The sequence below is a fragment of the Corvus cornix genome, chromosome 14 (genome assembly GCF_000738735.6).
Source record: "Corvus cornix cornix isolate S_Up_H32 chromosome 14, ASM73873v5, whole genome shotgun sequence".
NCBI classification, from domain to species: Eukaryota; Metazoa; Chordata; class Aves; order Passeriformes; family Corvidae; genus Corvus; species Corvus cornix.
In genome coordinates, this window is record NC_046344.1 from 15272143 (window position 1) to 15299228 (window position 27086).

General features: G+C 60.3%; 1 protein-coding gene across 12 annotated transcripts in view; it reads left to right on the top strand.

The window, feature by feature from the left end:
• The window catches only part of CAPN15 (calpain 15), a 56753-nt gene extending 38625 nt beyond the window's left edge, over positions 1 to 18128 (top strand). For 11 of the 12 annotated variants that reach the window (XM_039560050.1, XM_039560051.1, XM_039560049.1 and 8 more), the window contains 11 exons: positions 3722 to 5216; positions 8556 to 8764; positions 8981 to 9164; positions 11837 to 12060; positions 12940 to 13065; positions 13675 to 13827; positions 13993 to 14154; positions 14795 to 15021; positions 15212 to 15372; positions 15643 to 15821; positions 16191 to 18128. In XM_039560050.1, coding sequence (XP_039415984.1) covers positions 3722 to 5216; positions 8556 to 8764; positions 8981 to 9164; positions 11837 to 12060; positions 12940 to 13065; positions 13675 to 13827; positions 13993 to 14154; positions 14795 to 15021; positions 15212 to 15372; positions 15643 to 15821; positions 16191 to 16368 — 3298 coding nt within the window. In that variant the 3' untranslated portion in view covers positions 16369 to 18128. Of the gene's footprint in view, positions 1 to 3721; positions 5217 to 8555; positions 8765 to 8980; positions 9165 to 11836; positions 12061 to 12939; positions 13066 to 13674; positions 13828 to 13992; positions 14155 to 14794; positions 15022 to 15211; positions 15373 to 15642; positions 15829 to 16190 lie in introns of all 12 variants that reach the window. The other variant, XM_039560056.1, reaches the window with a different exon arrangement.
• Positions 18129 to 27086: the final 8958 nt, after the last annotated feature.

Here is a 27086-nt window from a genome sequence, read left to right on the forward strand (position 1 = left end):
GTTACCCTTTCCTTGCACCCCGAGCTGCCCTTGTTGTGTGCAACCCCCAAAAGAGCCTCCAGCAGCTCCCTGCTGCCAGGCTGCAGAGCGGAGCACCTGCGTCACCGTGCTCCCTGTGAAGTGTCCCCCAGGAAAGCCCTTCCGTGGGTGGGTGGCTGCCAGGTCCCTGGTTTCGGGGGAGCCCCTCTCCCGAGGGAAGGTGGCAGGAGATGTTTATCTCAGTTGTGTTTGCTGGGGCTGGAGAGTGACTGTGTTAACACACAGCAGATGGGCCTGGTGAATAGGTGCTGGAGATAACCCTGTTTCCTCACGCAGCTTTGTTGCCTGCTGGGAAAGGAGCCAGCCAGGCTGTTTAAGGAGAAGTGTGGAGCTTGGACAGGCTGAGGATGGATTTCTCCTTCAGCTGGTTCTGTTTTGGGAGGAAGTTGTTGCTGTGGGGCAGAGGCTGCTGCCACAACCCACCATGTTCTGGTGTGGCTCGGACCATGTAAAGGCAGGTTCCAGCCTAGTGCCCTGTGGGATCTTTGCATCTAAATTTAATTCCATTCCAGGCAGGGACTGGAATTGTCCATCAGTCCTAGGCAGGGGTGTGGGGAAGGCAGGCTGGTGTCCTGCCAGTCACCAAGGCTGGGAGATTGGTGGCTGGGAACCCAGCACTGTGGGGTACAGCTGAAGGTTCGTGTCCCACGTCCTCTCCCATTTCTGAGCATCTCCCACTTGCTTCCAGGGAAAACCGTGTGCAACAGCAGGCAGAGAAGTCTCCTGTCAAAGCTTGTCACACTGGTGGCCCAGCCACTGCAGGACCTTTGAGGGAAGAGCTGATGGCCCTTCTGGAAGGCTTTTTGGTTTTCCCGAGAAGGTCAAGTAGGTGGAAATTCTAGCAGCACTTGGACAGTGTTAGGGGCCAACTCCTGTGGCATGGGGCGAGAAGATGGGACCAGGAGTGGGACAGTGTGACCAGAGGATGTCACAGCTTCCCAGGGCCATTCCAGCACACTGCAGTGTCCCGGCTTCCACCTCCCTTCCAGCTGCCTGGAGCCTGGATCTCCCACCCAGCCAAGTGAAACGGTGCTGCCTTCCCTGAGCCTGCAGCTTGTTGCTGATGCCACATCGAGCAGGTCTGGTGATGCGGCACATCCCAATGTCGCCTCGTGTGGTACTTCTGTCTGTTAGGTTACCCTGCGTTTCTCTTCTCTATGGGAAGGGACAGGGTGATTCCTTCCACAGTCCCATGGTGGCATTGCTAGAAGCCTTTTCCCGCTGGGCAGGACCATGGGGGTGTGAGGGATGTGCAGCAGGAAGGTTGGTGGCTGGATGTCCCCATCCACAGCAAGCACTGCGGCATCTGCACTTCGGAGTGGATTTTTTGGAGCCAGTGCACGGTGTGCACTGAGTAACAACAGCATGGAACGCTGCAGGAGGATGGAGGTGGATGGCACGGGCTGCTGACAGCCTTCCCCTGCCTTTTGCTGATGCCTGTGGTTTGATGAACCTTACCCAGTAAGACAAATGGATGTGACAGGATCGCGGTGCCCTTCATGGCCCCATTTGCTGCCAGAGCCGGGCAGCAACTCCTTCTCCTCCTCTGCTCGAGGAGTGATCTCCCTTTCAGATGTTGTGGACATGGTGCTGCTGCAGGGGAGAGGGATGCACAGTGGCTCCCAGCTGTAGGACTTGAGGCAGAAAAATCAATGTTTATATTTCTCTTAGCTGGGAATAACTCCAGTAAATAAACACCTTGGAGAGTTCAAATGATGCAGGCACTGTATATGAACCAGAATGAATTTTCAAGCTCTCTCTTGCAATAAAATGGATTTCTTGATTTCAGGCTTTATTTAGAGAAATGTTTGATTTAAAAAGGGAGTTGAAGGTTACATCTGATCTCTGTAAGGTGGAGCTGCTCTTCCAGTGGCTGTGGAGCATGCTGTGGAAATGTGGTAGGATTGCTGCTGCTGCTGGAGTGTTCCCAGGAGAGTTTCTCATGTACCAGCCAAAGGGAGGGTCACTTCTCTCCTCCCCAGGGGGGTTCTGGCTGCATCCTTTGCCCCTCCAGACCCCGCTGCTGCATTGCAGTCTGCTCAGAGCCTTGGGAAGCTGCGTGTGCAGGTGCTGCTGCTTGGGATTCTGGAGACCAGCCAGGACCCGGTTCCTTCCACAGGCTGCACCGGCGTCTCGGAGCTGTCTGTGCCTGCCCTTTATGGGATTAAACACCCTCCTTCCCTTTGTTCCAGCCGGTGTGGTGGCTGAACTTGGTTGTTGAAGGGACACTGGAGAGGCAGCCAGTGGTGAGCCCACTGAGGTGCAGCTCCCATGACTTAGGCTGCTCGTGGTCTCTGGAGGTCTGACTTTGCTGTTCTTGGGAAGAGCTGAGGGCATGGCATGGACTTGGAGGCTTCTTCTGCACAGTTAACCCTGTCTGTGGTCTCAGGCAAGCAGAGCAGGGTAGAAGGGCTTGGAAGGGGCCTGCTCTGCTGGTGAGAGGCACAGCTGACCTGGAGCTTGGGTTCAAGATTGGGTTTAAGACTTGGCCATCTTATCTGGGAGCAGGAGTGCGTGGAGAGAGGGCTCCGGGCTCCTGGTGCGTGTTTACCTGAGGGAGAGCTGGTTTGTCCTTGTGTGAAGGCGGAGGAAGCAGAAAACTCTGCTTTAGCCCCACCTTTGTTCCAAGCTGCAGGAAATGACCCTGACCAGGGGACAAAGGGCACCATGCAGGCCTGGGATTTCTTCTCAGTGTGAGTGCACACATGGCATCCTGAAAGCACCAGGAGGGCTACACTGGGGGAAGGCTGCTCCCTGCAACCATGGGCCGTGGAGCTGCTGCTGCTGCTGCACTTTCTGGAAATTGAACCTGCCTAGAAAACGTAATTGTGACCTCCTGCCCTGGGACGAGGTGATTCTGGCGCGTGTTGGACCCATTCTCCCATCAGGGTTTCAGGCATTCCCAGGCAGCATTGGAGATTGAAACCAAGGGCTGGTGCAGCCAGAAGGGCATCATGGCCTCTCTGCTTCACAGATAAGTGGGGAAGCAGCTGGAGCTGGGACATGGTACCCCTCTTTGCTGAGCTGGGAAGCTGCTGGTGAGCTGTCCTGGCACTGGTGCACCACAGAGCTACTGCTCCCAGGCTGGCTGGGCCAGGCTTCTGGCCCCAAAATCTACAGCCAGACAGAAACACCTCTGCACACCAAAACCTGCCTTCCTTGGCTTGGTGGTGTCTGGCGTGGGGTAATAGAGTTATCCCGGTGTGGATAAGTGGTGTGGAGCTGAAAGGAGAGGAGGGAAACAGGAACAGGAAGTGAGACAGAGATGGTGGGGTGGAGTAAAGAAGGAGGAAAGAATTGATGTTGGAACAGCAAGAAGGCAGAGCAGGGTGTCAGCTCCTCCAGAGAGCTCCAAACAAGCTGCAAACACAGAGTTGCCAGGGTTGGGCACAGAGGTGGTGTGTTTGCTCACCAGGGCATAACCCCACTGTGAGAATGGGGTCAGTGGGTGCTGGGGCTGCTTCTTTTGCCCTTCCTGGAGCATTTTAGATGGGAGCCAATGCATTGCCATGCACTTGGACAATTTATCAGTGCCAGAGGAGCACGTGCCTGGAGACCAGTGACTGGATTGATGGCTGTGCCCTTCCTGGAAGCAAGGTCCTGACCATGCCAGCCCAGGAAACACATGGTACCCCTGCGTACCCGATGGCCTTGGCCTCACGCTGTGTCTTCTCTCTTGCAGCCACTCCCACTCTCCCGGCTCCATGGCTGCCGTCCGCGAGTGGTCCTGCACCCGCTGCACCTTCCTGAACCCTGTGGGCCAGCGCCAGTGCTCCATCTGCGAGGCCCCCCGGCAGAAGCCCGACCTCAACCACATCCTGCGGCTCAGCGTGGAGGAACAGAAGTGGGCCTGTGCCCGCTGCACCTTCAGGAACTTTCTGGGCAAGGAAACCTGTGAGGTGTGTGGCTTCACCCCGGAGCCGGGACCCAGTGGCTCCCCTTTGCCCGTCATCAACGGCATCTTGCCCAAGCCTGCCGTGCTGGTGGAGCCCAAGGGCACGTCCAAGGAGGAGGCTGCCAAAGCGGAAAGCAGCAGCGAGGACTCGGAGGGGAAGAGCCCCGATGAAGCGGAGCTGGAGAGCGGCTGGGCTTGCCAGCGCTGCACCCTGCACAACACGCCCATGGCCAACTCCTGCTCTGCCTGTGGTGGCCCACGCAAGCTCTCCCTGCCCAAGATCCCACCAGAGGCGCTGGTCGTCCCTGAAGTCATCACCCCGGCCGGATTCCACATGGCCCCCTCCACCCCGCAGCCTTTAGTCTCTGCAGAGATCTCTGATGGTGATGCCGTGGCCACCCAGGGCCCAGTGGCTATGGAACAAGAGGCCCAGAAGATACCAGCCTTCAGCCCCTTCTCCCCAGGGCTCCAGAACAACCCTGTGCCCCGAAGCCGGCGGGAGGTGCCCCCACAGCTGCAGATGCCGGGCCCCGAAGGCTCCCAGCCTGCGGCTGCGGGCGCCGCGGGGCAGAAGGGCTCTCCCCAAGGCCAGGCCAGGGCTGCCCCTGCCGCGCGCTTCCCCGACCTGCTGTCCAACAAACGGCTGAGCGTGCTGGAGGAGGAGATGGAGGTCAGTCCGTCCCACTGGAAGTGCAGCTCCTGCTCCCTGCTCAACTCCGCCGGGGCCGGCAAGTGCGAGGTTTGCAGCACCCAAAAAGGCAGCGACACCATCAACCTGGTGGGGGACTCAGTGCGGTTCACCCCGTGCAGCCCCTCCAGCCCTGACTTCACCACCTGGTCCTGTTCCAAGTGCACCCTCAAGAACCCCACGCAGGCCCAGAAGTGCAAGGTGTGCGGCTCCTCCAAGCTGCACGGCTTCCAGGAGCACGGGGCGCCGGGCGAGCCGGCCCCGCGCTGCCCCGACTGCGGCGCCTGCGACAGGGCCGGCTGCTCCTGCGGCACCAAGGCCCCGTCCGCGCGCAAGGTGGCCCGGCTCTTCCCGGCCCCGCTGCCCAGCGGGCAGGAGAGGCCAGGCCAGTGGGCCTGTCCCGCCTGCACCCTGCTGAACGAGGTGAAGGCCAAGCACTGCGGCGCCTGCCACACGCCCCAGCAGTACGTGGCCCAGCGCAAGGGCCTCAAGCCCCTCAAGAGGAGGGAGAGCATGCACGTGGAGAAGAGGAGGCAAACGGATGAGGGCGAGGCCAAAGCCCTGTGGGAAAACATCGTGACCTTCTGCCGGGAGGTGAGTGCTTGCTTGTTCCTGGCTTCCCTTTCTGCCTCCCCCATAGCTCTGGGGCAGCACCTCCCATGCCTTGCGTTCCAAGGATCTTCCCTTGCAGCAGCTGGATGCTGGTTGTTAACACTGAAATGTCGTGTTTTGGTGCAGAATAATCTCCAGGGTGAAGACAGCTCATACAGCCCACTGCCGGTGCAAGGGTGATGAAGTCTAAAACCTAGTGCTAAAGCTGTTAACTCTGAAACCCAGTGGTGTTTTAAATCAAGGAGAGAGAACTTCTGGGATGAAGGGAACACCTGTAGGTGGTCAGTCCATCTCCTTCCAGTGTCTAGTGGTGGGAAAGGCGGGGAGAGTGTGTCCAGGTTTGCTGGTGGCACTGCTGTCTGTGGAGGCAACAAGCAGAGGCTCAGGATGAGAGTGCAGGCAGAGGAACTGCTGCCACTGCCAGCAACTGCAGGTGTTTCAGAACCATGAGCTGGGCCTTGGCGTTCTTGGTTTGAGTGTTGCAAAATGCAGAGGTGCAGCACAAATGGCCCCTCCTGTTCTGGGCAGGCCAGCTGAGCTGGAGCTGTAGCCTGGCTCTAGTTGAAGGTCTCAGGAATACGTGCCAGCACCCACCTTCCCACTGTGAAGTATCTGGTTCAGTCAGTTGGGTTTCAGCCTCAAACACCGCTCTGATGGCCTCATTTTTATTCCCTGTATGGCACTAAAAGCTCCTGTGAATGCTGCTTTCTCTGGCCTCCTTCTGGGGGAAGCCTCCAGCTCTTCTGGACCAGATGGAAAGGGAGTTGCAGTCCCATTTTGACGTACAGACAAGGCTTTTCCTGCCCGGTCTGAGGAGCGTGTCCATTTCTGTGCCTCCAGTGCACAGTCCAGGGAACAGAGATGTTTGGCTCGGAGGGGAAGCTCTGAGAATGATCCTGTTTTGGGGTTGCGGTTTTTTTAAATTACTGCGTGTCCTTCCTAACAGGCGTGGGTGTCTTTATAGCAGAGACCCAGATTCTGCTTATCCCCGTCTTTTAGGCAAGTGAATAGCCTCTTTTGTAGGCAGGGAACATCTGTTACATCAGGAATCAGGCCTGAAGGATGAATCATGATGATGGCCAGGCTGAATTAGCAGCATGGCACTGCCAGGAAGGGGAGCCTGCCTGCCCCGTGCCACAGTGCTTGGTCAGAGCCTTGGCTGAGCCTGTTGTGCTCCTTAACCCACCCATAAAGGGCTGTTAGATCAGCATGGGCCATCTCCCCAAAAATCCCCCTACAGCCGAACCTCGGCTGTGCTCCGACACTGTTCAGGTGTGAGGTTAGGCCTGGCAGCAGTGCAGGGACAGTGCTGCTCCCACCCCTGTGCTCGCTCCGCTCCCGGCGTCCCTCCCAGTGCTCCTGTTCAGGCTGCCGTGTGAGGCAGCCTCCAAGCTCCCTGCTGTCCGAGTGTTTCCCAGGCTGTTCAGCCTTCCCCTGGAGGAGTCAGGCTGGCCGAGTCAGGCTGGACAAGTTCTCCTCCGTCTGTTGTCCCCCTGCCCCACGTCATGTGGAGCAGCCCCTCTTGCTGCTCCCTGCCAGCATTTCTGCTCGAGCTCCTGCTGTGGGTTTTCCTTTCTCTGCTATTCCAGGGATGCCTTTTACAACTCAGTGTGTGGTCCCTATTTTAGCTTTACCCTTTCTCTTCTGTCGGGGAGCAGTGCAGAGCTGACCTCTTCCACTGCAATCATGGAATCAGAATGGTTTGGGTTGGAGGGGACCTTAAAGCTCATCTCATTCCAGCCCTGCCAACCCACCTCACCTTCCACCAGACCAGATTATTTCAAACCCCATCCAGCCTGGCCTGGAACACTTCCACAGATGGGGCAGCCACAGCTTCCCTGGGCAGCCTGGGCCCGGGCCTCCCCACCCTCAAAGGGAAGAATTTTCCCCCAATATCCAATCCAAATTTCTCCTGTTTAAAACTTTCCCCTTGTCCCATCACTATTTGTCCATGTGAAAAATTGCTTTGCCTTTTATTTATAAGCCCCCTTTAGGACCTGCAAAGGGCTCTGAGCTCTCCCTGGAGCCTTCTCTTGTCCAGGTGAGCACCCCCAGCTCTCCCAGCCTGGCTCCAGAGCAGAGGGGCTCCAGCCCTGGGAGCTGGATCTCCATGGCCTCCTCTGGACATGTTCTAAAAGATCCACATCTTTCTTGTGCTGAGTCCTCCAGAGCTGGACAAAAGTGGGGTCTCACAAGGGCAGAGCAGAGGGGGAGAATGCCATCCCTCGTGTCCTCATGGCCCTGCACAGCAGGTTCCTGCAGAGCCCAGGATGGGTCGCATCCCAGTCCCCAGCCGGGATGTGACTGAGCTGCTGGAACGGTGGCTGCTCCTCAGCTGCACGGGGCAAACGCTCCCCTGAGAGAGCAGGACAGCTATTAGCTGCAAAACACCCTCCTGCAAAAGAGGAGCTGGAGGTGCTAATTGAGGTACCGAAAAGGAAGCATTCACGTAGGATTGCCACAAAAGAGGAGGTCAACTACTAGTTCGGTGTGCACAAAGCTAATTTAAATCAGAGCCAGCTTTTGCTGAAAGAATTTAATTTCATTTAATTAACAATAACAAAGAAACACCTGTTCTCATTTCACCCCGTGTTAGACTGAAAAAGCCACCACTTCTCCACTTGGTGAAGTTCTGTGCTTCCATCCATGTGGTTATTGCCTGTGGGATTACCTGCCCTTCCACCCATCCTATTTATTTATTTATTACGCAGCAGCTATTGCAGGAGGGCTGGGATGTGGGATACCCTCACTCTGGAATTGCTTGCCTGCTTGTGGTGTGACTGAATGCAATTGCAAAAGCTGCCCCTCCCATTCCCCATGGATGTGTCTGGGAGGTGGCACAGGGCTGCCAAGCCCAGCGTGTCCCCTCTGGGGCAGGGACAAGGCTCGGGTTGAGGAGTGTTTGTGTGCCAGGTGGCTCCTCGCAGCCTTGCTGTTTGCAGGCTTTGCTGCTTTTGGAGGCAGCCGAGGCCCCCCGCAGCCCAGCTTTTAGCACCAGCACAAAGTGTGAGACGGTCCCTGCCCGGGGAGGCTCCTGTGAAACAGAAAAAGGCAGATTGGAGTCACAGCCCGGAGCTTGGGGCTGAAGAGGTGAGCCCGAGGCAAGGCTGAATGCTGGACCCGAAGCCCAGAAAGCATCTCTGCTGCTGCCAGCAGACACCAGCCCAGTCCTGCCCCCCTGCAGGGCTGGCAAGGGACTGCCTGGACCAAGCAGGAGGGCCAGGGGCTCTGCTCTTTCTCAGGGAGACACTGGAAGGCTCTCCAGGCCCTCCAGTCCCAAGTAGCTCCAAGTGATGCTCTCCTTACCTTTTGCTCTCACAGAACAAAGTCAATTTTGTAGACGACAGTTTCCCCCCTGGGCCCAAGTCCGTGGGGTTCCCGGAAGGTGACAGCGTGCAGCAGCGGGTGAAGCAGTGGCTGCGGCCCCACGAGATCAACTGCAGCATCTTCAAGGACCGGTCAGTGAAGTGGTCAGTGTTCCGCACACCCCGGCCCTCGGACATCCTGCAGGGACTGCTGGGAAACTGCTGGTAAGGACGAGTGAGCCGGGCTGACACCTTCCCTCCCCTTCCCTCTTCCCCCCCCTCTTCCTCCAGCTCCAGCTCGGCCCCCTCAGCCCTACTCAAACCCATTTGTGCCCCCAGGCTGTAGCCCATGCTCTGCCTCACCCCCTCCCAGCGCTGCGTGGCCGGGCAGCTCGCGCTGCCTGCCCGTGCCCCGCTGAGGCCGCCCCGCCTGCCCGGCAGGTTCCTGAGTGCCCTGGCCGTGCTGGCCGAGCGGCCGGAGCTGGTGGAGAGGGTGATGATCACCAGGACCCTGTGCCCCGAGGGTGCCTACCAGGTGCGGCTGTGCAAGGACGGCACGTGGACCACAGTGCTGGTGGATGACATGCTGCCCTGCGACGAGTGCGGGTACCTGCTCTTCTCCCAGGTCGGTGCCAAGGGGGGGAACAGGGTGGGCAGTGCTCCAGGGGTCAGGGAGGCTCACCCCAGGCTCTCCCAGGAGAGACAGTGGGAAGAGGTACTGCTGGGGTTCATGTGAGGCCCCTACTTCGTGCTGCATTTAGAGTCATAGAGTCATTAAGGCTGGAAAAGGCCCCAAAGATCATCAAGTCCAACCACTGATCAAATGCCCCCATGCCCACTAACCCATGCCACAAAGCACCACGTTGACTCGTTTTTTGAACATTTCCAGGGATGGTGACTCCACCACTGCCCCGGGCAGCCATTCCAATGCCTGACCACACTTCCCATGAAGGAATTTTCCTCAATATCCAGTCTAAACCTCGCCTGGCCGAGCCTGAGGCCGTTCCCTCTCCTCCTGTCCCTGTTCTCTGGGAGCAGAGCCCGACCCCCCCGGCTGCCCCCTCCTGTCAGGGACTTGTGCAGAGCCACAAGGTCCCCCCTGAGCCTCCTTTGCTCCAGTCTGAGCCCCTTTCCCAGCTCCCTCAGCCGCTCCTGGGGCTCCAGCCCCTTCCCCAGCTCCCTTCCCTTCCCTGGACATGCTCCAGCCCCTCAATGTCCTTCTTGTCGTGCCAGGTGCCATTGACCTTCTTGCCCACCTGGGCACATCTGGCTCATGTTGGGCTGCTGCCCAGCAGCACTCCCAGGTCCTTCCCACCGGGTGCTTCCCAGCTGCTCTGCCCCAAGCCTGAAGCTGCTGGTGGATGCTGTGACACAAATGCAAGATCCAGCACTGGCTGCACCCTGTTTGCAGCTGAGGACACTGCTCTTTGCTGTGTCCGCAAGACAGCTGAACTCTTTGAGGCCATAATACCCATCTACTTAGGCCCCTTTTGGCATTTTCCAGGCTTGCAGTGAAGAAGTTTCATTTACAGTTGCACCACAGCCACTTCACTTGCAGGGAAAGCCACCCTTACTCTTCACATAAAAGGAAAACATTTTAACCTGTGCTTTGCACTGCAAGGGACTGAGGGAAAGCTGTTTCCTTCCTCTGAGGGGAGGTCTGGCAGCTTGGCTTTGCCAGGGAGGGACTGTGGAGAGGGAGGGGATGGCACATGGAGCAGCCTGTTCTGAGCCAGTGCCCAGTTGCTCTGAGCACACTGGGGTGGCATCTGCTCGGATCAGTGGAGCTCCCTCAGCCCCTCCAGGACGTTGCTGTGCCCTGCCCTGCCCTGCCCTGCCTGCCAGGCCCAGGGGCACTTGCTGGGATCATGTCCATGAAGGAGACTGAGAACGTCTCTATTGAAACTCAGGCGGCAAAATCTGCCAAAGAAAACAAAGTACCACTGTCAGGAGGAGACAGGCACTGGGACTGCTGGCTTGGATTTCGTTCTGGAAATGCAGTCCTCTGCATTTTGACACACAGCCATGTCAGGACAGGACTCAAACTTTGGAGAAGGGAAGAAGAAGGAGTTTGTGTCTACATTCTGCCTCTCAGTAGACAGAGGATACAGACGCATTTCTTTATTTCAGCATAAGATTTACCTGTCTTGGTTTTTACCTTTTTCATCCATCTTTCATGAATTTCAAGTCTGCTTTTGGGGTTTTTTTAAGATTGAAGGTTTTCACATGAGCTGGACTTGCTTTGCCTCTGTTTCCAGGGGCATCTGAATCGTGATGAGATTTTTCTGCAGAGTGTTCAGCTGTGGGAGCTGGATGTGGGGGATAAAAAAGGAAAAACAGAGTTTTAAAAATAAAAGAAAATCAGGCTCCTATCTGAGCTCCCTGGCTGTGGCTCAGGCAGAAATAAACAACATGGATTTTGTTGAGTGAAGGACCCAAAAACCAGCAAAAAGCACTTATAAGCTCTCTTTATCCATCAGAAGGAAATCTTCACTGCCCTCCTTTCCTCTGCCAGCTCTTGGCTGCCACCTGTGAGTCACAACAGTCACAATGTACCAGTGATTTTCCCTGCTGCTCTCCAAGCACCGGATACCAAACTCCATTTGCTGGGAAAAAACTTGCATCTTGTAATTAGGCCTTGTAGTTGTTCCCTGTGCTGGAGTAGAGGACTTTGCTGGTCCAAATTTTTGGAGCTTGTCCTTGAAGCAGTGTCTGTGTTCCCTGGGTGACATCCAGTCAGTCCCATGTCTGTGTGCGCTCTGGGCAACCTCCTCTGCCAGAGGGGTGTTGGTTTGGGTTTGCAGAGGTGTGTGAGTTAAAGGCAGCTGTTCCAGATGTGCTCCACATCACAGAATCCTAGAATGTCCTCACTGGGAAGGGACCCACAAGGATCATGAGTCCAGCTCCTGGCCCTGCACAGGACACCCCAGCAATCCCACCCTGTGCCTGAGAGCATTGTCCAAACACTCCTGGAGCTCTGGAAGCCTTGGTCCAGGTTGAAGTGGACAGAAGGGGCTCAGGCTGGGCGCCCACCCTGCCAGCCCAGCTGCTGGGCACCCCAGGGCGCAGCTCTGTCAGCATCCAGGCCTCTTCCAGGACTTTTTCCCAAGGGGAATTAAACTGTGCAAACAAAACTGAGCAGAGAGCGAACAAATCACCCATGGCCAAGGTGACAAACCCCTGGCATGGCCTTGCTACTCCTGCCTCTCCAGCCCCAGGAAGGCTGGCAGGGGTGGGTGTGAGGGGCTTTCCCACCTGCTGCCCAGGGTGGTGATGTGTCCCTCTCTCTCTCTGCAGGCCCAGAGGAAGCAGCTGTGGGTGGCCCTCATCGAGAAGGCGCTGGCCAAGCTGCACGGTTCGTACTTCGCCCTCCAGGCCGGGCGTGCCATCGAAGGCCTGGCCACGCTCACGGGGGCCCCCTGCGAGAGCCTGATGCTGCAGGTCAGCTCCACTAACCCTCGCGAGGAGCCCATTGACACTGACCTCATCTGGGCCAAAATGCTGAGTTCTAAGGAGGCTGGGTAAGACGAGGCAGGAGCAGGGACACTGGAGAGGGGGGTGAGGGGAACATTCTTGTCTTTGGAGGCTCAGGGAGAGGGGTTACTGCATTAGCGGGGGCAGAGTCCTCCACCCTTGCCACTCATCTGGAGCATTGGTGGAGCTCCCACTCGAAGCTCTAAGAAATTATTTCTCCTGTGAGTAATTCTCATACAAAATTAAGAGCCTGGTGAACTTCCCCTGCACGTTGCTGCTGTCTTGCAGGAGTTAGGAAGTGGCACTGAGCCCACTTGCTTTGCTTTGAGCTTTTTTGTTGTGTGAATGCTTGACCCTGCACATGTCCCCCACCCATATGTGACATCTTTGCTAGTGCCAGTCTAGAGGGGGCACAGCCAAAGCAGAGACCCCCTGCTCATCACTCTGCCAGGAGGGCAGCTGGGTTGGCTGAAGGCTGGGGTATGGGGCCACATGGATGGATAGCTCCCAGCACATGGTGTCCCCCTGACTGGTGCAGACTTCCTGCCCCAAATAGTCTCCTCACCCCTGCCAACTTGTCTAGCTGATAGACCACCTGCCTTCTCTGTGACTTTCTGCCAGCCAGCAGAAGTGGGCAAGACCCCAGGGCCTGGCAGAAATTGGGGGAGGTTTGGGCAAAGCTCCCCAGTGCAGAGCAGCTCTCCTTGGAGCCTGGGCTTGGCGTGCCTGTGGGCAAGGAGAGGGAGCTCTGGCCAGAGGGGCTGGCCACTGCCTGGGGAGTGGTGTTGATCCCAACTGTGTTGTTGCAGAGAGGGAGCATCCAGCAGCCTCCTGGGGGGAAGCTGTCCCATGCCTTGAGTGGCAGGGACGAGCTTCCCCCCATGCCAGGCCTGGCAGGACCCCGAGGGTTTGCTGTCCCTGTGCAGGTTCCTCATGGGCGCGTCCTGTGGCGGAGGCAACATGAAGGTGGATGACGTGGCCTACGAGAGCATGGGGCTCCGGCCCCGGCACGCCTACTCCATCCTGGACGTGCGGGATGTGCAGGGCTTCAGGTGAGCTCGGGCTGGAGCCTGCCGTGGCACAGCAGCTGCTCCTGCCAGCAGTCCCAGCAGAAACCCTGGGGATGGACAACTGAGGGCATGGTGGACAGGACCCTGGGGACTCTGGTGTCCCATCCTCATGGCCAGCAAGGATGACACCATCCTAGAGTGTCACATAAATGCTGTTGTCATAGAAGCTGTCCTTGCCTGCTGCTGGCTCCATGTCCAGGGGTAGAATGTTTCACCTGGTTTACAAGACACACAGGATGGAGTTGCTCTCTCACTTCAGTGAGGTGCTCAGAGCATCCTGCTCACCTTTGGATGGAGGGGGGATAGAAATTGGTGCCACCCTGACAGCTGAGCTGCTGTAGGATGCTGTATTTTCAGCCATGTCACTCTCAGCAGCCTCTGCCCTGCTGAGCCTTTCCCCACAGCACCCAGCTGAGCCCCTTTGGGCAGGGAAGGGCAGAGGGAGCAGCAGCAGGTCCAAAGCTGCAGGACAGGGACATCTGGGGACACACATTAGTTCTGGGAAGGCAGGAGTGATGGGGTGTCCTTTGTGGGGGGCTGCCTGGGTCTCCCCTCCCTCCTGGGTCTCTGACACTTTTCCCTTTCCCCCAGGTTACTGCGTCTCCGGAACCCCTGGGGCCGCTTCTCCTGGAACGGCAGCTGGTCGGACGAGTGGCCGCACTGGCCGCTCCCCCTGCGCCACGACCTGATGCCCCATGGCAGCAGTGAGGGCGTCTTCTGGATGGAGTACAGCGACTTCATCAAGTATGGCACTGCCAGAGGCAGAGCTGTGGGGTGGAGAACAGGGCAGGGACAGAAAACGGGACACAGGGTCACAATGGGGGAGGTGGGACTGGTCATCCCTAGGGAATGTGGGTGTCCTGCAGCATCCAGTGTGCCCCATTGGGACTGAGCCCAGCTTCCCCACAGGTATTTTGACTCTGTGGATATCTGCAAGCTCCATTCAGACTGGCACGAGGTGCGTGTGCAGGGCATGTTCCCCAACAAGGCCAACGGGCCGGTGACGGTGACGTCGCTGACGGTGTTGGAGCGCGCAGCCCTGGAGTTTGCCCTCTTCCAGGAGGGCAGCAGGTGAGCTGGGCAGGGCAGCGAAACTGGGGGGGGCTCAGCCTGGAGCAAAGGAGGCTCAGGGGGGACCTTGTGGCTCTGCACAACTCCCTGACAGGAGGGGGCAGCCGGGGGGGGGTCAGGCTCTGCTTTCAGGCAGGACAAGGGGAAACGGCCTCAAGTTGCACCATGGGAGGTTTAGGTTGGAGATTGGGAAAATTTTTTCACTGGAAGGGTGGTCAGGCACTGGCACAGCTGCCCAGGGCAGTGGTGGAGCCCCCATCCGTGGAAGGATTTGAAAGCCTTATGGATGTGGGGACATGGTTTAGTGGTGACTTGGCAGTGCTGGGGGAACGGTTGGACTCGATGATCTTAGAGGACTTTCCCAACATTAATGATTCCACAGCTCTGTGATTCTGTGGGCCAAGAAGAAATCCAAACACATTGGTCTCTCACCACATGGCATCCCCCGGGGTCACAGAGCTCAGAGATGGGCCCCCATCACCATCTCTCCAGATCTTGGGAACTGCTCATGTTTAGCTGGAAACCAACCCCTGAATGCAGGGCTGCTCCCGGGGCTGGATATCTGGGGCAGTGGGATAGCTCTTCCCTGGATCTGCTGCCTGTGTCCTGGGTGACGTGTGACCCTTCCTTCCTGACCCAGGAGGTCGGACACAGTGGACAGCCACTTGCTGGACCTGTGCATCATGGTTTTCCGGGCCACCTTCACCAGTGGGAACAAGCTGAGCCTGGGCCGGCTGATGGCCCACAGCAAACGAGCCGTCAAGAAGTTCGTCAACTGTGACGTGATGCTGGAGCCAGGCGAATACGCCGTCGTGTGCTGTGCCTTCAACCACTGGAGCGCTGCCCTGGCCGGCCCTGCTGCCCAGGGTGAGGGGATGGAGGGGCCTTGGGGGAGGGAGAGGTGCCAAAGCCTTTGGTCCTCGTCATGGGGACCTTCCTGAGAGTGGAGGTTGCATGTTGCACATGCATCAGCTCAGGAGCACCGTGCTCCCGGGGACTGTCACTGTGGGCTTGGTGACAGTCTCCCTGATCCCCCTTCCTCCGGGTGTCTCTGCAGCTTCCAGTCCCACCAGCAGCCGACCAGCCACTGATTATTCCAGCTACATCCTGGCCATCTACAGCTCCCGCCTGGTGATGGTGGAGCAGGTGGAGGCACAGCCCACAACACTGGCAGATGCCATCATCCTGCTGACCGAGAACAAGGGCGAGCGCCACGAGGTGGGTGGGGGGCACAGGGCAGGGGCTGCAGTGGGGAGGGGGGTGATGCTGCCAGAGGGAGCCTGGGCCTGTGGTGTCCTCGGTCAGGCAGGGGTTGGGCGGCTCTGGCTGCCACCCCTGGATCCCCACCCCCTTTGCTCCCTGGGGCAGCGTGGGGCACCCCAGCAGATGGGCAGCCCTTGGCTAGAGTGGAAGATGCCAGTGCAGGGCTTTTGATTTGGGGCCGGGGGTGCCCGGAGGCTTCATCCCTTTCCCTGCTGTCTGCCCCAGGGCCGTGAGGGGATGACCTGCTACTACCTGACCCACGGCTGGGCGGGGCTCATCGTGGTGGTGGAGAACCGGCACCCCAAGTCCTACCTGCACGTGCAGTGCGACTGCACCGACAGCTTCAACGTGGTGTCCACACGCGGCAGCCTCAAGACGCAGGACAGCGTCCCACCCCTGCACAGGTCCGGGGTAGGCAGGGGTGGGTTCTGGGGGCTGCCACGGGGCTGGCAGGAGGCTGGGAGTGAGGCAGAGGGGCTGGCAGGGGGGCATGGACAGGGTGGGATTGCCATGGCGGAGGTGGGATTGTCGAGGCAGAGGTGGGATTGTCAGGGTAGAGACGGGATTGTCAGGACAGAGGGGGGATTGCCAGGACAGAGGGGGGATTGTCAGGACAGAGGTGGGATTGCCGAGGCACTGGTGGGATTGCCAGGATGGAGGTGGGATTGCCGGGGCACTGGTGGGATTCCTGGGGCAGAGATGGGATTGTGGGGCAGAGGTCAGGGATGGCCGGGCTGGAGGCTGCTGCCCTGAGCACGTGGCTCCCTCCACAGGCAGGTGTTGGTGATCCTGTCCCAGCTGGAGGGTAATGCTGGCTTCTCCATCACGCACCGCCTGGCGCACCGCAAAGCCACCCAGGCCTTCCTCAATGACTGGATGCTGACGAAGGGCACCCACAACCCGCTGCTCACGCCCGAGGTCGCCGGGCTGCACGGCCCCCGGCCCCTATGACGAAGCGCCTCCCCCTCCCCGCCCCGCTGCCCGTTTCTGTCACCGAGCCTCTGGCCCGGGGTGCCCCCGAGCCGCCAGCGCTGAGCCGTGGGGCAGAGCCGGACTGGCACCCCCAGCACTTTGCCCCACACCACGGGGCCGGGGCGAGTTCTCAGGGCCAGCACCAGCCCTGCCCGCTGCCCCCCGCCCTGGCACTGCTGCCCCCACGCACTTTACGAGGAGCGGTTGGGGGCACGGGGCCATCTCAGGATCCCACCTGCCCCGTACCTGCGCTGGGCCCGGTGCCCTCTGCCCGCCCCAGGGGCTGTGGGAGAGGGAGGGGCTGGAGGTTGCTGTCAAGGCCCTTCCCAGGCACCACGCTCAGGACTCTGCCCCTTCCCGCGGCGCCAGGGTGCTGGCGCTGCAAAAAGAAGAATATACCTCTGATGTCTGTCCGTCTGTGTGACCCTCCGTCTGTCCCCGGGCCCTTCCCGCTGTCTCGTTGCCCCCTTTGTCTGCTGCCAGGACCAGCGTGGCGCTGAGGTCAGGCCGGGGGGTGCCAGGGTCATGCTGCCATGGTGCCACCCATGCCGGGGACCCCCCACCTACCCCACCCATCCCAGGTCCCAGGGCTGGAGCGGGGGAGAGGGCACAGGGTTGTTGCAGAAAGCTGCTGCTGAGGGGTTTTCGCTGTAATTGGGGTGAAACTCAGAGGTTTCAGCACCTCCTCCTCAGCTCCAGGTGGGGAGCGAGGCCTCGGGGTGCTGCTCGCAGGGGCTGCGGCCCCGGGCCCGCTCACCCTGTCACACAAGTGTCACTATGCAAAGGCGGCCGGGGGGAGCAGTGCCTGCAGAGAAGCCATGGCCCGAGCTGGGCTCAGCCCCCCGGGCACTGCCCTGTGGGCCCCCCCGTGCCCCATGGAGGAAGGGGGGGCAGCCGGTACAGACCCGGGCTCGGGGAGCAGTTCCCTGGAGTTACCACGAGTCCGTGTGCTGGGGAGGGCAGGTTTTGGGGGGAAGGGGAGAGCCCCCTCCTCCAGAGCCCGAGTGCTGCAGGAGGCAGTGAGCACAAGGCGAGGGCTGCACCTCGGGGTGCTGCTGGCCCCGTGGGTGCTCCGAGGTGGGGGCTGATCCTGGGGGGAGCTGCACCCCACGTTTTCAGGGCATCGTGGCTCTCCGACTCGATGTGTGTGTGTGTGTGTGTGTGTGTGTGTGTGTGTTTTGGGGGTCCCCCTGTGTGCCCTCTCCTTCCTGAGCTGTGTGGACCTTCAGCTGAGGGGGGGTGATGGGCAATACTGGACCGTGTTCTGGCAGGGACTGTGCTGGGGGGTCTAGAACCCCAAATCCTGCACCCCAAACCCTGCACCAGCGGCTGGGCTGGGCAGGGGGTGTGGGGGGCTCTGCCCAGCCTGTCCCTCTGTGTCCCCCAGGGATTGAGGGGTGGCAGGGGGGTGGGCTGCCCTGGCACCCTCCCAGCCCCCCCAGCCGGGGCTGCTGAGCCAAGCTCTGTCCGTATTTTTGTTTGTTGTTCCGTTTTCTCTCTTTTCAGCTCCTTCCTCCTTGGGATGATTTGTCCTTCACTTTTTTTTTCCTCCTCTCTCTTTCTGTCTTTCTGAGCTGTGAATATTTTTAACCCTGTAAATACTGTCCAGCTCTTCAGAATCATAGGATATTTTATCAATTGTAAATCAGATCAGTAATCCCTGTATGATACGAATTATCCATGGGTGGTTTTCAAACTCAGGTTCTGACGGACCAAATAAAGTTTTGTTTTTTACTGAAGCTGCCTGGTTTTGCTGTGGAAGAGATGAAAGGGATGAGGGGGCAGGTTTGGGGGTCAAAGCAATGGGTCTTGAAGGCATTTCCGTGGAGCAGTGACAATCGGTGGTGTGCTGGGGGGGAGAGCTGAGCACCAAAAAAAAGGGGAATTCGAAGTTGTTGTTTAGCTGCACTTGGGGGCACGGGGGCACAGAAAGGAGCGGAAATAAAGCCAAACAAAAGCAAAGTCCAGAAATTCCCATAAAATGCACGGCGTTCTCTCGCAGGGCCGAGCAGGGCTGTTCCGTGGCCGGGAGAGGGCACCCACCATCCGCCTGGATGCGCTCCCGCTCCTCCTGCCTCAGTTTCCCCACCCGCTCCATGCCGGGCAGCGCCATGGCCGTGCCCGCTGCATCCCCGGCACCGTGCCCGGCCTGGGGATGCAGGAGCAGCTCTGGTTGCCGCAGCACCCAGGGCAGCACCCCTGCTCCCTGCCGTGCCCTTTGTCCGGCGGCGAGGCCGCCTGGCGCGGGGAGAACTTTCCGGCTGAGCGGAGGCGGCCGGCTGCCAGCCCGCTCTCGCCCGGGGTGGGCACCTTGAGACCAGTAGGGAGAGACAGAAGGAGGGGATTTCGGTCTTTCTTACAGCAACTTGTAATAGATTTTTCCGGGCGAAACATCTTTGCATTCAGGAGGCCCTGTCACAAGCCATCAGCCTCAGCCGGGGAGAAACAGATGGAGAGTTAATTTTGGCGGGGAGGGCACTGCCACGCTCCTTCCTCTGCCTCAGTCTGTTCGGGGAGAGGAGCCGGGTTTAACCCTCGCGGCCGTGCAGCCCCTCGCTGCCGCCTCCCGGCGATCCCGGTGGGTTGTGGGGCCACCACGGGTCCCCCCGTCCCGCTCGGCGCTGCTCAGTGCCAAGGACACGCTGGGACATCTCAGTGACCTGGTGGTGGATCTTGTCGTGATGACCGGCCCGAGTGGTGATCGTGTCCCGCCTTCCCACGGCCACGGCTCTCTGGAGCCACGTCCTGGAGAGCCCCGTGCCTGACGACGCACTGGGAGCAAATCCTGCTGTGCCAGGAGCTTGGCACGGCAGTGCCCGGTGCAGCCGGGGACACTCGCGTGGGCTGGTGGGTGGAGGGGGCACCATCTCGCAGGAGCAGGCACGTGGATATCAGTGGAGGACAATGATCCTGTCTGGACACTTTGGGAGCCCTCAGAACACCCCCAGCATCACGGACCGGGCTGAGAGCTGCAGTGTAGCCGTGGAAGGGGTGGAGGTGAAATCCAACCCTAATTGTGCCCAATTCCCGAGGGCTGAGGCAACATTAACTGCTTTATAATTACAAATAATTGTGTGGCAAAAGATAGAATTGTGTTTGACACATCAGCTCTGGAGGAGGGTGTTGCTTCGTCAGGAAATTTGTCATCCCTTGGCTCTGTCAGTCTTAAGCCTGAGGTCTAAATGGGGAGATGGGGATGGGCAGAGGGAGCAGCGGGTCAAGGGAAGGACGGATGGAAGGGAAGGATGGACAGCAGGACACTGGGGAGGGGAGATGGAGGAGGAGCGCTCTCGTACCGAGCCGCATGAAGAGCAGAGGCACAGGTGTGACAGCTGGGGCAGGGAGCAGGCAGGGGCTGTCCCACTGCCCTGGCACGGCTGTGACACCTCAGCCAGCTGTGGCTGCAAAAATGACAGCACAAGTCACCCCAGGGATGTCCACACCCCAGCTCATCTGGTGGGACGGCGTGAGCAGGGCAGGCTGCCAGGGCCATGTGAGCCCACCCCACTGCTGCTGCCGTCCCACTGGTCCCCTCCACCCGCAGGGCCGGTGCTGCTCCTCCCTGGGCACGCTGGAGGGTGCTCGGGAAGGTGAACATGAAGGGCCCTGGCACAGGTGTCCAGAGACGCTGTGGCTGCCCCTGGATCCCTGGAATTGTCCAAGGCCAGGTTGGATGGGGCTTGGAGCAGCCTGGGACAGTGGAAGGTGTCCCTGCCCATGGCAGGGGTGGAACGGGATGGACTTTAATGCCCTTTTCATCCCAAACCAGTCTGGGATTCTCTAAGGCAGTCGCCGTCTCATCAGCACGGTCACCACCCCTTGACCTGCTGAGCCTGGGGAAGTATCTCCCGGGGGCAGAGGCGGGAATGTGGCTCCTTGCCGTGGGATCCGGTCGGGCTCTGGCCGCTCCTCAGGCCCTGGCACCGCCGGGACCCCGCGGCTGCGCCGGGGCTGCTCGGGGAAGGGGCATGTCAGGGAGCGAGGGCTCGAGCGCTCTCTGTGATTCACTCTGACTATAATGGGAGCTGCTGGTGAATATTTTATGGCTCCCACAGGGCAGATAGAACATATTGTGCATTTTACGCCACAAATCTCCGCCTGGAGACAGAGTGAAGCTTAAAAAAGAGCAGCACCAGCGCTGCGCTGGGTTGAGGGGGGCAGAGCTGCAGCACCAGTGCCAGCGTGAGCATCGCAAGGGTGTTGTTGCCCACCTCTATCACCCTCCCCGGGGGTGCCGATGGGTGCCCTGAGCGCAGAACCGGCCCGGGCACGGGGGATGCTCTGCGGCCGCAGGACCAGGCTGCGGTGGGTGGCTGCGGCGGCTGCGGCCGCTGCCCCGGGCCAGGCCTGGCAGCTCTGCGGCTCTGCGGCGCAGGCGAAGTGCTTTGCCCGGGGCTGAGCCCTGCAGGAGGGTCCCTGCCTGCGCCCCGGCCTGCCTTCCCCTTCGTCAATAATGCAGCCCCTGCCCCGGGCGCCCGCCGGCGCTGCCCGCAATAATGGATCGGGATGCGAGCGGCCCCCTCCTCATCCTCCGCTGCGTCCCGCGCTCTGCCAGGAGCTGACGAGCCACGGAGGAGCCTTCACCTTCACCGGCACCAGCCGCTGCTGCTGCTGCCCAGCCTGCAGGCACACGGGCGGGTGTTCCTTGCAGGCAGCCCCATCCCCACCCCAGCACCCCCGGAGGGAGCGGGCGCCGCTGGGGCCGGGGCTCCCGGCTGGTCGCACTCAGGAAGGACACATGGCACGGTCATCACTGCCACCGTGTGCCAGGAGGGAGGCTCGGGCTGGCACCCCCCGCCTTGCTGCGTGCGTGGGTGAGCTCTGGGTGCCAGGGGGCTCATCCTGCTTCTCTCGCGCACACTCCAGTGCCAGGCAGAGAAACAGGGATCCTGCAGCTGCCTGCACCCACCTGGGCTGGGCTGGAGCCGGGGGAGGTACCTCGGACCATGGCACCAGCGGGAAAGAGGAGGAGGATGTAGGCACAGGCACCAGTGGGTCAGGGCCAGCCCACGGGTGCCACTGTAGGTGGTGAGCAGCCCTTTATCCTCCCACCCCGGAGATCCCCAGCTGACCCCCACAGCCACCACCCCGTGGGGTGGGAGCCTGATGCTTGGGGTCAGCTTCTTCCCCCTTCGGATGGGGGAGAAACCCCCCAAGATCTGTGTCAGGCCCAGACTACCTAGAGAGCAGTCCCCCGTCCCCTGACAGGGCCCTGCAGGTTGGGAGGGCACAAGCAGCCAACAGAGAGGACCAGCCTGTGCCCCAGCGGCATCACGGACCCTCCACCTCCCACGTCCCCAGCTCTGATGGGGGAGCAGAGCCCTCCAACATCCCCCCCACCTCCGAATGGGGCAGAGCTGCACCCTGAGGGTGGGGGTGGAGCTGCTCTGGGGTGCTCACCTGGGGGTCACGGTGGCACATGGTCGGGTGGCTTCACAGCAGGGCTGCCATGGCATCCTGGGCTGCCACGCTGTCCCTCGGCTGGGTCTCCCCAGGGACCAGGCTCAGGGGGTCACCCAGACACACATGAGGAAGGAGAAGACTTTGCCGGGATGAAGAGGAAGATCCCATCCCAGGACGGCTCCTCTCCTCCTCCTCCCGGGCTCTCCATCCGAGGGCAGCGGGCGCGGGGCCGCGCAGGGTCCGGGCCGGCACAGCTGGGGCCGCGTCGCCCGGGCTGTCACGGGCTGGGCTATCGAATCTGAAAGCAATTAAAGCCATCACCAGCGCTCGCTCGGGGCTGGCTCCAGGCTGCAGGGAACCTGCCACAACAGATCATGTGCTCGATGCTGCTGGCCCGAGGACCTGCTCCCACCCGCGCCCCGACACGCACCGGTGCCAGCCCCGCGCGGGGGGGACGGGCCCGGGCAGGGCGTGAGGCCACCGTGAGGGGCCACAAGGCAGCCCCGGCAGCCGCCTCGTTCTTGCTTCCTCTCCATGGGGTTCTGCTGCCCGGGGGCTCGGCACAGGGGCTCGGCCACCGGCTTTGGTCAGGGCCGCTTGTGGCGACAAGGAGCTGCGGTGCTGCGGTGGCTCAGGGTTCCCGTGGGTCCCGGGGAGGGTTTGCACCCTGCTGCTCTCCCGTGGGCACAGCTGGCAGCTGCCTGCACCCCTGGATTTTCCCGGCAGAGTGGCCATAGCTTGTGACCCACGCTTGTCCCACATGGTGACAACGGGGACAGCCCCAGCAGGTCGTATGCTGGGCTGGGGGCAAAAAGCAGCAGACCCCGATGTCGGCAGCTGCTGGAAGCAGGGTGGGTGATAGAGGGGTGCTGTGGAGGGGCAGCACCCCTCTGTCGTGGGGCGAGGAGGGGGCTCTCACCAAGCCCCTTCCACCCTGTCAGTCCCTTTCCCTTTTCCCGATGGGGAACGGTGCCAGGATCCCTTGCCCTCCCCGCCTCACCCCTCTCATCTCCCCCCCCCCCCCCCCCCCCCCCCCCATTTTGGGGAATCTGCGGCCGCCCGCCCCACTCCCACGGCTCAGGGCCTGATCCAGCCTTCCAGGAGCATCTCCCGGGGCTAAACCCATCCCGCTGCTCCCGGCGGGGCGCGGCGGGGCGGGGGGTCCCCCCTCCTCGGGCACCGCACAGTTAAGCAGAAGTTTGCTGGTACGGAAGTTGCACATTGTCTTGAGGCACATTTTCTGTTTTTTCACTTGTGAAATATTTCTGTCAGAACCAGTTAATGTACAAATTAGCAGCGGTGGTCTCTCTTACGTCTTCTGACTCACTAATTTGACAGGGGGTGTTTCGGTGGCGGAGCTCGCTCTTGACAGGCAAACGGGAGGTCAGAGACCCGCAGGGGGAGGAGGCACCGAGCCGCAGCTTCCCGGGGGTCTTCTCCTTCCTAGCCCACCCCACCACTCCCATTCACTCAGCCCTGGCTGGCGGAGTTAAGCTCGGTTTTGGTGTTTTTTCCCCTCAAACCAAATTTTCCCCAAAAAAGGCCTCTTGGAGTAGGTGGGGAGTCCAGGGGTGGGGGGTTACACTTTTGGGGTCCTACAGGCAAACCCAAGGGATCCAGCACGAGGAGGGAACACAGACATGGAAAGAGTTCCCTGCACCCCGGCCGCATCCTTCGGCTCCTCCAGCCTGGGAATTCAGCTCTGCATTTCAGGATGCTCCCCACCCCCTCAAGAGCCCCCATCCTCCTCCTGCCGTTAGAGGGAAACTAATTGATGCTCCCATTCTCTGTGCACATCATAATCCCTCCACCCCGGGTGATCGATGAGCCAAGGGGCTGCACAGCCCCCTTTTACTTCTCCATCTGTATCCCTGGGATGTTGGTCAGATGGGGGGGCCCAGCACTGCTGGAGGGGCTGGGGGCACCGGCTGTGGAGGGAGAATCCAGAGCTGGCCGTGCCCGGGGGCCGCGGCCCCGGCGTTGAGCAATGCTCAGGACCATGGCGTGCAAGCTGTCCCTGGGCCAGAGGCTGGCGCGACAGATGGGCCCCGCGCCGTGCCCGGGGGTCAGCGGCTCTCCGGGCCGTGTGCTAAAAACCAGCAGCCTCTGCCCGTGCCACCCTCCTCTGGCATCCAGGCACTGCAGCCGGTTTGCCCAGGATGGAGCTGGATGGAGACAGGCACCTCCTGGAGCAGGGGAAGGAGCTCCATCGGTGGCTGCTGTCCCCAGTCCTGCTCTCCAGGCTGTGTGGCTGCCAGGGGCTGGAAACCAGCCCAGGAAGGTGACCCTGGCTGTGGGAAGGGCAGCTCCAGGGCACAGGGGTGCAGCCCTCTTCTCCTCATGTCCCCTCTTTCTATTGGTGTTTGCTGAGGGCTTTGTGAGGGGCCGAGCTCTCCTGCTCATTGAGTTTATTCCTAAAGAAATAACCTCCCCCAGATGCTGGGGGTGCTGGTGCTGCACCCTGTGACCAGCAACCACCAGGGTGAAGGAGACTCCCCTGCAAAATCCTCCCTCTTTGGGTCAAGCAGGGTGCCTGGGTGACCTGATTTGGTGTTTCATCCTGAAGAGTTCTGAGGTCTCAAACCAGCCAGATCCTGGTCCCCACCTCCCACAAGGCTCAGTGCTGTTTTCAGAGATTCTGTACCCAAACCCGACCCCGAGATGTTACCCTGTACCAGTGAGACACCAGCAATAGTGAGAAAACCGATTCTATATCCCACTGCATAGAAACAGTGTCCTGGTCCAGCCTCTTCCAGGAGCCCCTTGGCAGCAGGTGTGGAAAGGATCTGGAAACTCCCACGTCCCCTTTCTCAATGAAAACTGGAAGTTTACCTTCCAGGGGTGAATCCATGCCCAACTGGGAGATGAACCAGTCTGTGGTGATGCTGGCAAAGATGCCCAGGTGGTGCCTACACAGCGCTGTGCCACGGAGGGGATCATGACCCTTGAACGAGCTCAGTTCCAGCATTGGACCCTCCTTGTCATGACAACGCCAATATCATCAGGATTCGCCCACCCCAACGCCTCTTGGCAGCTCCATGGAGAGATCCCACTTCTTCCCATACCCAAGAAATCTCCACTGGCCATGAACTGGTGTAGAAAACACCGTGCTTCCAACAGGGACAGCTGCCCGCTGCATCTACCTCTTCCTGGCTTGCTTTTGGCAAGAGGATTTGGACAGAGGACTGACCAGGAGAGAGTATGGAGTGAGGCAGCAGCTTTCCCTCTCAGCTAGATCCTGGCCACCTTGGGGCCACCTGAGAGGCCCCCTGAGAGACCACATCGTGCCAGGGTGTCAGTGCAATGGAGACACTCTGAGAGCAGGGTTAGATTGGGTAGTAGGGAAAAATTCATCCCTGTGAGCGTGGGGAGGCCCTGGCACAGGGTGCCCAGAGCAGCTGTGGCTGCCCCTGGGCCCCTGGAAGTGTCCCAGGCCAGGTTGGATGGGGCTTGGAGCAGCCTGGGATAGGGGAAGGTGTCCCTGCCCATGGCAGGGGCTGGGACTGGATGATCTTTGAGGTCCTTTCCAACCCAAACCATTGCAGGACCCTACAAATGGCTGCCTGCGGCACACGCAGTGGCTCAGGGAGGGCTCTGTGTAGGACTTATGGTGGCTTTTAGGGGCTGCCTTGGAGCTCCCGTGGGGAATAACCCATCTTCAGGAAAGCCTGGTGTGTTTGGAAAGCAGAGACAGCTCAGAGCTGATGGATCACCCAGGGCTGCTGCAGAGACCTCCCCAAATCCAGCCCCCTGCCGGGGTGCGTGTCCGGCTCTGTCCAGGGTTCCTCAGGGATTCTGCATCCCAAGGTGCCCCTTCAACCCCGTGGCTCCAAACGCATCCATGGCAGCACCCCTGGCCCATCCAGCTCCCGCCGCCGCCCCGGCACTGCCGTGTCCCAGCAGGGACAGGGAGCGGGGCCGTGGCTGTCGCACCCCGCGGAGCCGCCGGCCGCGTCCCCGGCACGGGGGGCTGCGGGAGCAGCGGGCGCCGAGCACCAGCCCCGCCGCTGCCTGCGAGGGAGCTGCCGGATGCAGAGGCGGCCGGGGCGAAACAGCTCAGGCAGCACAAATCGACTGTGACAGCCCCAGAAAGGCTGAGCCCGGGGGTGCGGAAAAATACAAGTTAGTTTCCTTTTCCTTACCATATGCTCCCCTTCAGCTGTGGGCGGCACGATAATTACTGCCATCCACCATGCTGGTCTGGCTTGTCACACAGGCTGCCGCCTGCTCCGCGGCGAGGGCTGAGCCCGGCACAGCCTCCCCGGCCACACGTGTGTGACACACTGGGATTTGGCTCCCTCGGCCCCGGGTTTGGTCCCTCCCAGCACCAGGGACATTGGCCTGAAAGCAGCAGAGGTGGGGAGAGAGATGCAGCCCCTCTTCTCTCAGCTGTGCCACCCTGCTGCTGGCTTTGGTGTTAGTGCCTCTTCTCCACCAGTGACCCCCAGCTGTGCTGTAGCAGGGCGAGGACATCCCTGTCCCTCTTCACAGGATGCTGCCGGGGTTGTCCCATGCTAGATCCCATGCCTGGGTGCCAGGAGACCTCTGGGGACAGCTTGGGCAGATCAGAAGACAAGCCGAACAGGGCACCCCAAAGGTCAGGGAGGGGGCAGGCTGTGAGCAGGGGGTTGGACCAGAACATCTCCAGAGGCCCTTCCAGTCCCAGGAGTGCTGGGGCTCTGTGGGGATGCAGCTGGTGCCGTGCAGGGGGAGCACCATGGGCCGAGGAATGTGCTGTCACCCTGGCACGTGCAGGGCACAAAGTGGGGCACCCATCTCCAGGGCACCCTTCTGCCCATCAGGAGCAGGCTGGGGCCTGGCAGGGGGGCAGCTCTGTGCCTGGAGAGCCCCAGGACCACGAGGTGCATACAAAACGGGATGGAGCTCTGCTACAGTCCCTGCACAAGCACCCATGGCAGTGTCCCCCAGGACTGTGTAGACCAGAAACCTTGAATCATGACTGGGTCCTGGTACTCTCAGAGATGCCTCTGGGTCAAGGGGAAGGTTTGTCTTGGTCATCACCCTCTCTGGGCATGGGTCAAAGTGGATCTTCATTTCCCAGTTAATGCCTGGCTTGAACATAAGCTGCTTCAGGGCCTTCTTTTAGGAAGAGAAGGATGAAGTTGTGGCTGCCCCTGGATCCCTGGAAGTGTCCAAGGCCAGGTTGGACGGGGTTTGGAGCAGCCTGGGATAGGGGAAGGTGTCCCTGCCCATGGCAGGGGGTGGAATGAGATGGGCTTTGAGGTCCCTTCTGAACGGTTCTGATTCTTTGAGGGGCTTTGGCACACACTCTG